Source organism: Oikopleura dioica, chromosome 2 (genome assembly GCF_907165135.1).
Source record: "Oikopleura dioica chromosome 2, OKI2018_I68_1.0, whole genome shotgun sequence".
Taxonomy (NCBI): Eukaryota; Metazoa; Chordata; class Appendicularia; order Copelata; family Oikopleuridae; genus Oikopleura; species Oikopleura dioica.
In genome coordinates, this window is record NC_137292.1 from 12,191,056 (window position 1) to 12,205,049 (window position 13,994).

Here is a 13,994-nt window from a genome sequence, read left to right on the forward strand (position 1 = left end):
TTTCGTCTTTTTCGTTTTGATATCATCTTGTATTTTTCTGAATTTGCATTTTCGAATAAATACTGAACACCCGTTTCCCGAATTTTCGGAGTATCCGAAAATTCGAATGGTATTTACGAACCTTTTATCAGCAGGCTTTACTGAAGTCCAATTGCTACTGAGCTTTCTCAGGGAGAGTCTTATCGTTTCATATTTTACAGGTTTTTCGAAGGTGAGTTCGCTCAGGTCGATTTTACTCGGCATGCCACATTTGCATGTTCCTTAATTTTTGCTTGAAATATCGGAATAAAGAAGGAACCCTGACCATCTGTTGTGCAGTACTTCACGATATCATCGGTGTTTCTTAGAATCGTTCCATCGGGAGCTCGGTAAACAACATGTCCTAATAGAAAATAGTAAAAGAGATTTAAAAATAATTCTTGCCTTGATCTCCATTACGTTCAATATCTTTCTTCAGCCCGGATATCAGTGTCATAATAAATTTCTCGTCATTCTACAAAATTATAATTAAAATCAACAAAGACTCGCCCGGTGAATCTATAATCTTTTATATTCCGGTGGAAACTGTCCTGAGATATGCAAGTGATGCAGTTATAGTTAAATGATTGAGTTATTATTTATTTTCTTTTTTGGCAGGGTGAGTGACTAAAAATCATCATTGAGCAGATCTTCGAGGTTTTGAAGACTCGTGTCGGTCTCCATTTCGGACGTTTCAATCGCCGTCGGAGTTACAGAAATTGAAGATTCCATCGATTGATCCCGCTCGTAGTTGGCAATGTCTGCCAGTTCTGATGAGTCGTGAGCTGAAAATTCAATTGAAACATGGGAAACATCAAAAGCTTCACCTTTTTGCTTGTGATTTCCCTTTGGATCGAGCTGATTAGCAATTTGCATATGCTTGTTGCCAAGATATTTCTGCCCTAAATGATGGTATGCCTTTGCCATGGTGTAATTGACAAGGGCCAGTTTGGGGTGAATCTTGTCAAGATGTATCAACTCGTTGAGCGCTTTCTGATAGTCGCCGAGGTTATAATACATGTTCGCTTTCATGAAGAGCGCGTTCGCTTGTGTTGGATCAAACTGCAGCGCCTAGAAACAAACGTACTATATGTAGGGATATCGCACAAATTTTCAGGTACCCAAAAAAGGGTCCATGCCAATTTTTAGATTGATGATTTAGTAGAACTTTGTACGAGGAGTTCAATGCTGCCAAAATCATCCCATAATAATGAGTCATTTTCGTAAAAATGACGTTCAAAGAGCTCATTTTTGGATCAGTACGAGAACTCTTATTCAGTAACGATTTTATATTTTTTCCTTATAGATATTGAGCTGAGAAATCTAAATCTGCAAAAAAATTCACTGACGCACCTCGCGTTTTGAAAATATGAATTTTTAAAGTTTTCCGAGGTGAATTCTAAGCGGGGTTGCGTCATTTTGGAGGCGGCCGCCAGGGGGCGCGCGCGCTGCATGGCCAAGCTAGCCCGACTCACATTCTTTTCTCTTCACAATTTTATGCTATTTTTCATAAAATTGCATATTTCTGGAGCTTTTAAGATGATTTTTTTTCGATGAATAAGGATTTTAATTGATAATAAAAATATTTCATAAAAAATGAGTTTCTAATTATAAATTATAGCTTAATTAGATAGTATTTTTCAATTTTTCACAGGTTAAGAATGAGTTTTATCATAAAACTTTTATGAAAATGAACCTAAAGTAACTCTCACGCAAAAGAAATTCCCCGCAACAAATTACGGCGTCGACGCTGATTGCTTGCGAATTCCGATTTCTTACATAAAATCAACTGACAGCAAGAGCCGAAAACCGAAGGTGCCGACAAAGCTTCACCTAACGAGTCGAATACTTTTTGTGAGTGAATGAAGGTCTTTACTGGAAGCTCGGTTTTTCCTACTATAAAGTCGAGTAAGACTACTTTCGGAAGCTATTTTAGAACATTTTCTATCGAATCAGTGGAGAAATCGTGCTACGTTTGATAGTGAGCTCGGAGATAAATGTAATTCCTGGAGCATTTGGTTTGTGAATAACGAGCAGTATGGAGTCGATACTGTCAGTTCCTCCTTCAGACTTGAGCGTCAAAGTGTAAACGATTCCAAAAACCTTTGATTTCTACAATTTCTCCGACATCATTTTTGACCGCTTAGGTAACTTTGGTACACATCTTTTTCGGCGATTTTTTTTTCGTCAGATGCTTGACCATTTTCTTTTGCAAATCGGACATTTTTGGATTCAACTGGAGAAAGCCCTGGCCGGGTGTTGGCGCTTTAGCCGCGGCGAGTGCGGCTATGTTGGCTTTTTGCGGCTATTCGGGCTTGTTTATCGGAGATGGAAGAACTTTGTTCTGGAGCGGGATTCTTTTGGGATTCGGCAGTAGGATCCGGGCATTTGAAATTTGCGAGGGCCGTTTCAGCCCCGTTCCTTCATTTTTGAATTTAAGGGGCTTGACGGCCCTTCGGGCCGTTTCAGCCCCGTTCCTTCATTTTTGAATTTAAGGGCTTGACGGCCCTTCGGGCCGTTTCAGCCCCGTTCCTTCATTTTTGAATTTAAGGGCTTGACGGCCCTTCGGGCCGTTTCAGCCCCGTTCCTTCATTTTTGAATTTAAGGGCTTGACGGCCCTTCGGGCCGTTTCAGCCCCGTTCCTTCATTTTTGAATTTAAGGGGCTTGACGGCCCTTCGGGCCGTTTCAGCCCCGTTCCTTCATTTTTGAATTTAAGGGGCTTGACGGCCCTTCGGGCCGTTTCAGCCCCGTTCCTTCATTTTTGAATTTAAGGGGCTTGACGGCCCTTCGGGCCGTTTCAGCCCCGTTCCTTCATTTTTGAATTTAAGGGGCTTGACGGCCCTTCGGGCCGTTTCAGCCCCGTTCCTTCATTTTTGAATTTAAGGGGCTTGACGGCCCTTCGGGCCGTTTCAGCCCCGTTCCTTCATTTTTGAATTTAAGGGGCTTGACGGCCCTTCGGGCCGTTTCAGCCCCGTTCCTTCATTTTTGAATTTAAGGGGCTTGACGGCCCTTCGGGCCGTTTCAGCCCCGTTCCTTCATTTTTGAATTTAAGGGGCTTGACGGCCCTTCGGGCCGTTTCAGCCCCGTTCCTTCATTTTTGAATTTAAGGGCTTGACGGCCCTTCGGGCCGTTTCAGCCCCGTTCCTTCATTTTTGAATTTAAGGGGCTTGACGGCCCTTCGGGCCGTTTCAGCCCCGTTCCTTCATTTTTGAATTTAAGGGCTTGACGGCCCTTCGGGCCGTTTCAGCCCCGTTCCTTCATTTTTGAATTTAAGGGCTTGACGGCCCTTCGGGCCGTTTCAGCCCCGTTCCTTCATTTTTGAATTTAAGGGCTTGACGGCCCTTCGGGCCGTTTCAGCCCCGTTCCTTCATTTTGAATTTAAGGGGCTTGACGGCCCTTCGGGCCGTTTCAGCCCCGTTCCTTCATTTTTGAATTTAAGGGCTTGACGGCCCTTCGGGCCGTTTCAGCCCCGTTCCTTCATTTTTGAATTTAAGGGGCTTGACGGCCCTTCGGGCCGTTTCAGCCCCGTTCCTTCATTTTTGAATTTAAGGGCTTGACGGCCCTTCGGGCCGTTTCAGCCCCGTTCCTTCATTTTTGAATTTAAGGGGCTTGACGGCCCTTCGGGCCGTTTCAGCCCCGTTCCTTCATTTTTGAATTTAAGGGGCTTGACGGCCCTTCGGGCCGTTTCAGCCCCGTTCCTTCATTTTTGAATTTAAGGGGCTTGACGGCCCTTCGGGCCGTTTCAGCCCCGTTCCTTCATTTTTGAATTTAAGGGGCTTGACGGCCCTTCGGGCCGTTTCAGCCCCGTTCCTTCATTTTTGAATTTAAGGGGCTTGACGGCCCTTCGGGCCGTTTCAGCCCCGTTCCTTCATTTTTGAATTTAAGGGCTTGACGGCCCTTCGGGCCGTTTCAGCCCCGTTCCTTCATTTTTGAATTTAAGGGGCTTGACGGCCCTTCGGGCCGTTTCAGCCCCGTTCCTTCATTTTTGAATTTAAGGGGCTTGACGGCCCTTCGGGCCGTTTCAGCCCCGTTCCTTCATTTTGAATTTAAGGGGCTTGACGGCCCTTCGGGCCGTTTCAGCCCCGTTCCTTCATTTTTGAATTTAAGGGCTTGACGGCCCTTCGGGCCGTTTCAGCCCCGTTCCTTCATTTTTGAATTTAAGGGGCTTGACGGCCCTTCGGGCCGTTTCAGCCCCGTTCCTTCATTTTTGAATTTAAGGGGCTTGACGGCCCTTCGGGCCGTTTCAGCCCCGTTCCTTCATTTTTGAATTTAAGGGCTTGACGGCCCTTCGGGCCGTTTCAGCCCCGTTCCTTCATTTTTGAATTTAAGGGGCTTGACGGCCCTTCGGGCCGTTTCAGCCCCGTTCCTTCATTTTTGAATTTAAGGGCTTGACGGCCCTTCGGGCCGTTTCAGCCCCGTTCCTTCATTTTGAATTTAAGGGCTTGACGGCCCTTCGGGCCGTTTCAGCCCCGTTCCTTCATTTTTGAATTTAAGGGGCTTGACGGCCCTTCGGGCCGTTTCAGCCCCGTTCCTTCATTTTTGAATTTAAGGGCTTGACGGCCCTTCGGGCCGTTTCAGCCCCGTTCCTTCATTTTTGAATTTAAGGGGCTTGACGGCCCTTCGGGCCGTTTCAGCCCCGTTCCTTCATTTTTGAATTTAAGGGGCTTGACGGCCCTTCGGGCCGTTTCAGCCCCGTTCCTTCATTTTTGAATTTAAGGGGCTTGACGGCCCTTCGGGCCGTTTCAGCCCCGTTCCTTCATTTTTGAATTTAAGGGCTTGACGGCCCTTCGGGCCGTTTCAGCCCCGTTCCTTCATTTTTGAATTTAAGGGGCTTGACGGCCCTTCGGGCCGTTTCAGCCCCGTTCCTTCATTTTTGAATTTAAGGGCTTGACGGCCCTTCGGGCCGTTTCAGCCCCGTTCCTTCATTTTTGAATTTAAGGGCTTGACGGCCCTTCGGGCCGTTTCAGCCCCGTTCCTTCATTTTTGAATTTAAGGGGCTTGACGGCCCTTCGGGCCGTTTCAGCCCCGTTCCTTCATTTTTGAATTTAAGGGGCTTGACGGCCCTTCGGGCCGTTTCAGCCCCGTTCCTTCATTTTTGAATTTAAGGGCTTGACGGCCCTTCGGGCCGTTTCAGCCCCGTTCCTTCATTTTTGAATTTAAGGGGCTTGACGGCCCTTCGGGCCGTTTCAGCCCCGTTCCTTCATTTTTGAATTTAAGGGGCTTGACGGCCCTTCGGGCCGTTTCAGCCCCGTTCCTTCATTTTTGAATTTAAGGGGCTTGACGGCCCTTCGGGCCGTTTCAGCCCCGTTCCTTCATTTTGAATTTAAGGGCTTGACGGCCCTTCGGGCCGTTTCAGCCCCGTTCCTTCATTTTTGAATTTAAGGGCTTGACGGCCCTTCGGGCCGTTTCAGCCCCGTTCCTTCATTTTTGAATTTAAGGGCTTGACGGCCCTTCGGGCCGTTTCAGCCCCGTTCCTTCATTTTTGAATTTAAGGGGCTTGACGGCCCTTCGGGCCGTTTCAGCCCCGTTCCTTCATTTTTGAATTTAAGGGGCTTGACGGCCCTTCGGGCCGTTTCAGCCCCGTTCCTTCATTTTTGAATTTAAGGGGCTTGACGGCCCTTCGGGCCGTTTCAGCCCCGTTCCTTCATTTTTGAATTTAAGGGGCTTGACGGCCCTTCGGGCCGTTTCAGCCCCGTTCCTTCATTTTTGAATTTAAGGGGCTTGACGGCCCTTCGGGCCGTTTCAGCCCCGTTCCTTCATTTTTGAATTTAAGGGGCTTGACGGCCCTTCGGGCCGTTTCAGCCCCGTTCCTTCATTTTGAATTTAAGGGGCTTGACGGCCCTTCGGGCCGTTTCAGCCCCGTTCCTTCATTTTTGAATTTAAGGGGCTTGACGGCCCTTCGGGCCGTTTCAGCCCCGTTCCTTCATTTTTGAATTTAAGGGGCTTGACGGCCCTTCGGGCCGTTTCAGCCCCGTTCCTTCATTTTTGAATTTAAGGGGCTTGACGGCCCTTCGGGCCGTTTCAGCCCCGTTCCTTCATTTTTGAATTTAAGGGCTTGACGGCCCTTCGGGCCGTTTCAGCCCCGTTCCTTCATTTTTGAATTTAAGGGGCTTGACGGCCCTTCGGGCCGTTTCAGCCCCGTTCCTTCATTTTTGAATTTAAGGGGCTTGACGGCCCTTCGGGCCGTTTCAGCCCCGTTCCTTCATTTTTGAATTTAAGGGGCTTGACGGCCCTTCGGGCCGTTTCAGCCCCGTTCCTTCATTTTTGAATTTAAGGGGCTTGACAAAGGCTTGGAACTCTGAATTGATCAATCTCAGTTTTGTCCCCAACCCCGCCCACACCCATTGTTTTAAAAATTCATATTATTTAAGCTCTTTTCTTTTGTTATGGTTTTGTTCTACCCGCCGATCTAGAAGGATAGATGCAATATTTTTCGCTTCTTCGGAGCAAAATGAGCTGCGTCTCGTGTTATCAAAGTCTCAGAGACAGAAAATCTTGAGATTTACTGGATGTTAGATTTTCTGGAAAAGGCGATTTTCTGGAACTTCTTGAAAATCGTATATTCCAGAAAATCTAACTTCCAGAAAATCGCCTCTCTCGGCGCCAATCGGCCAACGACTCCGCCATGAACGTCTCGGTCGACGATTACCCAATGATAAGGGCACTTTTCCGCGTCCATTCTTGAGCACAGCTTTCCATTAGGCATCGGAGCATCGGAGGTGTAGAAACATTCCACCTGACAAGGATAGAACGTAATCGGAAGACCTTCCCGAAAAGTGAGTCACCCTCATTTGGGCACAATGAGTTCTCGCATCGTCCTCGACCGCAAAAACAGTTCGGAAAGGATCTTTACTTTCTGCGCGCATTTTTGCCTCGCTGATTCCACAACAGAAAAGAACTTCCAAGATGCGCTTTTATCTCTTGTTGATTCCTTGAGAGGGCAGTTTTCGAGAAATAGCATGCAAAAATAACGCTTCTTCTACCTCTTGGACAGATGAGCCGCGAAAATCTTGATTTGATGCTTTCCGAAACTTTGAAGTATTTCACGAAATTCCTAACAAAAAACTTTACACGCAACCTTCAAAAAATCTTTACAGCGTCATCTCCCATAATTTATGAATAGATGGTAAATAAAGTGGTCTTCAAGGATTATTTTGGTCCAAGAATCATTGATTTTCAAGGTTCCAGTCCCGAGAAATTATCATTTTACTGAACCTGTTTGAGCCTTTTTGTGAGCAAGGCTCTCAGGAGCGTCCACCAATCAGCGCGCAGCCGAAAACAGAAAAGCGCCACAAGCGTCGAGAGAGAAAAAAACAACTCCCGAAAGTTCATTTCTAGCGATTGCTAGGTGCGTCAGTGAATTTTTTTGCAGATTTGGAATCCTGGTCCAAATTTATGTTAGTCTATCATTTTCAATTTCCAAACTTTTGAAGTTTTCGCTCTGATCGAAAAAATCACCCCTTGACACATCATTTTTACGAAAATGACTGATAATTATGAAATGATTTCTACACCATTGGAATCCTCGTCCAAAGTTCTACTAGTTCATCAATCTAAAAATTACTCAGGACCCTTTTTTCGGGTACCTGAAAATTTGTGCGATATCCCTAACTATATGAGGCTAGAATATGTCAGCTTTCATACTTTATTGAAGCATTGGAGAGCTTTATTCAGTTCTCCTTTCTTGTGGCGAATCTGGCCCATGTATGACCAAACAGTAGCGTTCTTTGGATAGTATCTCAGCGCTAGAAAGCAGTTGTAATTAAGATTCAGTTGTAAATTTCCCAACCTGTTAATAAATAACTCTCTGCAAGGTCGTACTTCTCTGCATTGATGAAAACATCACCAATGCTCGTCAACGCATTGACAAATCTCGCCTTGTGCTTTATTGCGTTCTTGAAGCACTTGATTGCGCTGTCGTTTTCTTCCTTCAGAACATACTCGTGTCCCAACAAGTGGAAAGCATAGTGTCGACATTCTGTTTGCTGACCAGCAGCAAAATCGGAATCGCAGATTTGCACAGCGCGCGAGAAATATGTCGTTGCTTTGTCGCGCCGCTCATTGTACGAGAACAGATTTCCAAGGATGCACATAGTTTCTGGACGGTTTCTGGCCTTGGTAACGAAGCGATTTGCGAGATGCTCGAGGGATATTTGATCTTTCAAATGTTGACAAAGATAAAATTCATACATATTTATAAAACTATTATTCAACCAGTTCCTTGTAATCTATACAAACAGGAAGCATAGAACTCCATTCCAACAACGCGATACGGTTCCAGTTCCAAAAGCTCTTTGTACTGCACCTTAGCTAATTGGAACTTTTGATCGTCCATGTATGTTCGGGCAATCTCATTCAGAACCCAGCCTGTTTGTCTCTGCGAAGGTGGAAGAGAGTTGAGCATCGAACGCGCCTAGGGGCAGGTTGTTCATAATTGACTTGACTTATTATTTTACCTCGACAAATCTCTGTTCTGATCTTGCCAAATACGCATGTCCCATGATTCTGTAATACTTGACCAACTCGATGGCCGACCTCTTCGACTTCATGTCGTCCTGTAAGCTCTTGTAAATTGTAAATTAAAATCCTTATTATTTGTCAAAAACAGCGACAAAAGCGTTATGTTTTTGCAGCTTTGACGGCGGACACTTACGGGTACCTGCTTCCTGAACTCGTCAAATTGGCGGTTTAGTCTTTCACGCGAAAGAGATTTATCAGGATCTTCGGAAGGCTCCGTCTCTGGTTGATTCTGACTCGTCAAGCGAGGAATACGAGGCGAGGAGGAGCTTGTGTTCACTGATGATCTGGTTACTCTGCGGGTCGGCATCTCCGAATTCTCTTTCGACCCCTTTTCGTCGACTTTCATCGTCGATTGACGAGGAATGTTGACGTTTGGACGACTGAAAAGCCTTCTACCAGGCTGCTGAAGCTCTGATCTTTCTATTCTGCTTCCAGCTGTCTTCTTCTTTATCTTTTTTATTTCTTGCATGTGACTTCTCAATTCTTCTGTATTTTGCCCAAGCGCTATAAATTTCCATAAATTTTATAATTAAATGAGGCTTACGAGTTGTTTTATCCGTGTGCATGGCAATTGGAGAAAAGTTATCGAAACTCGTCAGACTTGAATGCAGAACAGTCGGGGTAGAGACAGTCCTTTGAATTGGTGTAACCGCATCGGCGCTCGTGGCAGTAGAAGCTCCGACGTTTGTGTTAGTGACTGGTTGAAGAGCTTGTTTCGCTTGTTTTCGAAAGGGAATGTCCTTTAAAAAACGGTTAGGGAGTGCGAAAAAACGTTTGGCTTACTTTAAGTCTTTGGTCAAAAGCAGAAGAAGGCTCGCGATAAGGCGATATACAGTCCAAGAGATTAAAGTATTTGTGTGTTGTACAATCGAGGATTTTATCCGGATCGCCACCCTAAATGAAAATTGATTGATTCAAAATAGCTCATAAAAAATACCTTTCCCATGTCGCAAAGTTCTTGATACGGCGTAAACAGAAACGGATTGTGTTTCAGTGCCATTTTGTAGCACTCTGACGCGCGGTCGGCGAGTCCCTGCCTTTTGTGAAGATAACCAGCGAGGGAGAGGGCATAGGCAGCAGAGTCTTCGAACTCGTGCTGAAAGGCGGAGACGTTTCTCGTGTGCCGGCCGACGTTTTCGAGATACGGGCCGGACAGCTGGGCAATGGCGTTTTTGGTCTCTTTTAAATCTGCGAGAACTCTTGCGTACAGAAATCGAAGTTTTGGCGACTTGAGTTGCGTAGATTCCAAAAACTCACGACACAACCATTTGTTATTCATCAAATAGTGGCAATTTGCGATCTTGAAAAAGTAATAAGATTGAAAAACGGTTGAAAGACTCACCTGCCAAGCTTCCTCTGGGCCAGGATTGTCGGCAAAAAGGCGCTCCGCCATAATAAGCGCATCGTCGTATTGGTAGTGCTCCACGGCATGTCTAATGGCGCCATGAACAGGTTCAATCTATCATTGTTCAATTACAGTTAGAAACGAAAAAAGGCTTACCGTTGTCGTGTACGAGAGAGGAACGCCATTTAACACCGCCGTCGACATACCAGACGGTGAACTTTCTCGTTTTCGCTTCACTTTCCCAACTCTGAAGAGGAAAAATATTTAATAATATTTAAAGATTCTCTTCTTGTCTAGAATCTCCGTGGCGGTGCATCTTTTGAAAATAAAAGCTTCAACAAATAAAGGAGAAATTGAGGCAGCTTATAATTTGAAACTGTGAAACAGAAAAGCTGATTTTTAATAGATGCTGTCCGTCCAACAATCACAATACGCGTGGTTTTCGGGTCGGGCGAGCCGTTGGCTAAGATCCAGGAGGAGATCTCTCAGGGGATAACCAGCGCGACACTATGATCATATCCGAGACACAAGTCAAGAATCGTCTTTTCACCGACACCTCTCGTTACTTTCCACGGAAATGGTTGGTTTTGCTAAAATTGTTTCAATGAACAAACGAAATAGTCCCTTTTCTACCTTCGCCGACGCTTCCTGATAAATACCAATACAATTGCTCCTCCCTTGCCCCCAATTAAACAACTCTCCTGTCTCCGTTAGAACCCCGAAAGTCTTATCCCCGGCAAAAACTGCCACTGGCTTTGATCGACCAAAAAACTGCTGGTCAATTTTCACTGGCAAAGGAGAAGTTTGCGCAGTCATTGCTCCCGAGTGCCCAAGCAGGCCGGTGCCAAAAGTGTACACGCTCCCTTTCGCCGTTAGAATAATTGCCGCCTGTGTTCCAGCCGCGATTCCAATTGGCTTTGAGTCAAGCTGCTTTGCGACGAGTGAAAGTGAAATCGGTTTTGTAACAGCTCCGTCGGTGGTGAAAGATCCGAAAATTCCTCCCGAGTTCTCGCCCCAGCCCCAAATGTTCCCAAACAAATCGACTCCTAAATTGAAATCTCCTCTCGTCGAAAGCTGCGTTAGTGGCGGTACATTAACAATCGAGGGTGCAAGTCTGTCGCTGAAATCGCCAACGCCTAGTTGCCCACTCTCGTTGAGTCCAAAGCTGAAAATGCGCCAACCAAGCTCGGGCTTCGTCGCCACGTTTTTCGAAAAGACAAGGGTGTGGTTCTCGCCACAGAAGACCTGTTTCGGGCTGTATTTTTTTAGAAATTTTTATGAAAGTACTGAAGAGAAACGACCGTTCCTTTACTGGGTTCCAAACTGTTTCAAACTTTTTATTGAAGAATTTTTGAGTATGAATAACTTGTTGAAAGCTGTGAAACTCGTGTCCACATTGACCAAAATCGTTATTACCTAGCATAACTAGTAAATTCGGATACTGCGTGACCCTGGAAATATTTTCTTGTGGATCGCCGAAGGGATCGTACTCTTCATGACAGAAAACGACCGCAGAATGGCCACCGCCAGATGAAATGTGGCTCGGTCGATAGATATTTGGTATTCCAAGAGAGGAAAAATCTATTTCGCGAAAAGCTGCGAGAACTTCTTCTTGAATTTCGTCTTCTTCTTGCTCCCCTGTTATTCTGAATCCTCGCTCGTCGAACTGATTCTTGAGAATATTCCCGTCCATATCACGTGGCGCTGAAACGGTCACATGCTTTCCAAGCTGATTGAAATGATTAAGACCAGAGGCGAAGACTCTCCAATCTCTTCTTCCAACTTGTACTCCTCTTCGCCATCCAATCGCCAGGCTATTTTGCCGCCCAGCCGCGATATTGGTAAACTGATAAGGCTTTGTTTTACGGCCACTTGCTCCAAACGCATTTTCGAATTTTTCTATCTCTCTTGGAACATCTTCGGCGGAGACGAGTTTAAATTGTTGATGCCATTCGTGATTGCTATCAGCGAGTTTCTTTTGATTTTCTTGAAAACTTGAGCCAAGAGTGTTGTCAACTGGTATTTTTCGAACATCCCTTAGAATGCCACACTGTCCGAATTGATTAGACCCAACTGTATGAACCTCAACTGGCGCTAGATTACTCTCTCGCGCTTTCAAAATGTCTGCGTGGCGACCTTGATGGAATTTCTCCGGCGAAGCAGTTTTCTTCACGAAGCCATCATCAACTGGAGGCAAAAATTCATCGTTCATGATTTCAAACGGGTATTTCAGATAAAAGCCCCTTCGAAAATGCATCGCCCCTGTTTTACAAGCCCGAATCATTCTAGCGCTTGAGTGAAAAAATTAGACAAATTATCATCCTATATGAAGATTTTTAATATCAATTAGTTGACATGAATCGTGAAGATTTCAGCGGAAAAAGGAGGAAAATCAGATGATTGCTGTTGGACGGTAACAGTTACAAGTTTATTGCTACAAAAAGACGAGTTAAATTTTCTCCAGTATTTTAACGGTGATGAAAAATACGTGTATTATGATCGGTGTGATTTTTTTCTATTCGAAGAGGAGAGATGTTGGTAATTTACAGATCAGATGGAAAAATCCGAAGATTCAAGATTGAATATGTTGCTAAATATGATGATAGATCAGTTGAGTCAACTGTTATGTTTATAAATAATATTGCATTAGAACATTGGAACATGATTTTTAGTCTCAAATCAATCGAAAGCCAAGTGAGATAGCGAGATAAAATTATATTTCTTCAGCCTTGATGATTCAGTGTAAGATTGTTGTTGAATTACTGTTTTATAGAAGGTGCAATTCGTTAGATACTGGTGGATATTGTTGGTGGTAGTTTCTTAGTCTGCTTCTGATGGAGATTTTGGGAGTTACAAGATGCAACCGATGAAGAATCCTGATCCTGGCTATCCAAACAAACGTAACTCGGATTAAAAAAAACAGAGAAATAGATTTATTGAAAAATATAAAAACGAGGATTACATAATGATTATTGCTAAAGCCAGGCCTATCATGAAGGCGACAAAGCACCAGATGATTATTTGTTTCTGTCTTGCTTGAACATCCTCTTCCGATGAATCCGGAGCCGTGCTAGAGAATGATAATAAGGAGAGCAGGCGATTTCGGTGTACCTGGAGAGCGCTCGGATTTTGTTATTGGCTTCTTCAAGCGCCGCCCTGAGTCGTTTGATTTCTTCTGCGTCGCGTGGACTGCTAGAACTTGTGCTGGCTGTTCGCGAAGCCGGCTTGGAAGGAGATTTCTCTGGAGTTGCTGCAGCGAGTTTCTGCTGATGCTGATGGAGGTTTTCTTCTGGAACTTCTCGTACAACGGATTCTTGCGAGACGGGCTCATCTTTGACCTGAATCTTTAAATTAGCCTTTGCGCGTTTTGAAATAATGATCGCACCTCTTCTTTGACGGGAGAGGACTCAATCTTTTCCTCCACAGGTTTTGTGCTATCTTCCATTCTCACAAACTCACAAGCGAGCTTTGTATCTGCAGATGGAAGGTACTCTTTGTTACTCCAATCCTTCATCTGCTCTTCTTTTGGCTTGTCCGCGAATTCCATCGGTACTTAGAGATTTTTAAAACATAAGCTCGATTTTTCGTTGCCTACCGATAATTGACTGGACCTGAAACTTGTGTTTTTCGTCTGTTGGACCGGGCTGGAGCATCACCACGATTTCTTCTTCGCCAGAAGGGCGAACAAAGCCGAAATTTGGCCGAACACAGTATCTGCAAAAATTTATGATAATAATTCTGGATATCATAAAAAAATTACCGTTTAGGTGCTGTTGTCTTTATCTTGTAAGAGATCATTTTGTCGGTGGGATTCTTCAGCGATATTTTTGATGTAGAAACCCTGAATAATAGTTTTATGAATCGTCAAGAAGGAAAAAAATCATACGCGTCGAAGGGTGGTCTGAAGCTTAGCTTATCCGATGGGCTCAGAATGAGAGGTTGCTCCCGTTTCACGCTCATACTCTCCGCTATTCTAAAAGAAGACAATTATTAGATTTAGTTCAATTTTCAGTGATATGAGTTGAGGAAAGGTTTTATTAAGTTTCATGAATTAATTCCGCTAGTTGATCGAGGAAACGCTCTTTTGCATAACGCTGGTCGTAAGCTCTA

The 13,994-nt window shown here is 44.8% G+C and overlaps 2 protein-coding genes across 4 annotated transcripts; both read right to left on the minus strand.

Moving 5' to 3' along the window:
- Positions 1 to 121: 121 nt before the first annotated feature.
- LOC145700496 (uncharacterized) lies at positions 122 to 10,217 on the minus strand. 2 transcript variants are annotated; one of them, XM_081777768.1, is made up of 14 exons: positions 10,041 to 10,217; positions 9,882 to 9,998; positions 9,477 to 9,839; positions 9,323 to 9,433; positions 9,084 to 9,279; positions 8,673 to 9,043; positions 8,476 to 8,574; positions 8,240 to 8,432; positions 7,809 to 8,177; positions 7,664 to 7,764; positions 846 to 1,089; positions 424 to 803; positions 305 to 382; positions 122 to 260 (listed from the first exon to the last, which is right to left on the minus strand). In XM_081777768.1, the coding sequence occupies exons 1-12, from the start codon at positions 10,086 to 10,088 to the stop codon at positions 646 to 648; spliced, it is 2,370 nt and encodes a 789-aa protein (XP_081633894.1). In that variant the 5' UTR covers positions 10,089 to 10,217; the 3' UTR covers positions 122 to 260; positions 305 to 382; positions 424 to 645. The 2 variants fall into 2 exon arrangements, with proteins under 2 accessions (XP_081633894.1, XP_081633893.1); XM_081777767.1 differs by having other exon boundaries at positions 8,476 to 8,583.
- Positions 10,218 to 12,204: 1,987 nt separating this feature from the next.
- On the minus strand, positions 12,205 to 13,884 carry LOC145700498 (uncharacterized). 2 transcript variants are annotated; one of them, XM_081777771.1, is made up of 7 exons: positions 13,771 to 13,884; positions 13,645 to 13,725; positions 13,480 to 13,598; positions 13,270 to 13,436; positions 12,996 to 13,222; positions 12,872 to 12,954; positions 12,205 to 12,760 (listed from the first exon to the last, which is right to left on the minus strand). In XM_081777771.1, exons 1-7 carry the CDS (start codon positions 13,842 to 13,844, stop codon positions 12,735 to 12,737), a joined length of 777 nt encoding a protein of 258 aa, XP_081633897.1. In that variant the 5' UTR covers positions 13,845 to 13,884; the 3' UTR covers positions 12,205 to 12,734. The 2 variants fall into 2 exon arrangements, with proteins under 2 accessions (XP_081633897.1, XP_081633896.1); XM_081777770.1 differs by having other exon boundaries at positions 12,996 to 13,228.
- Between the last annotated feature and the right edge of the window lie 110 nt (positions 13,885 to 13,994).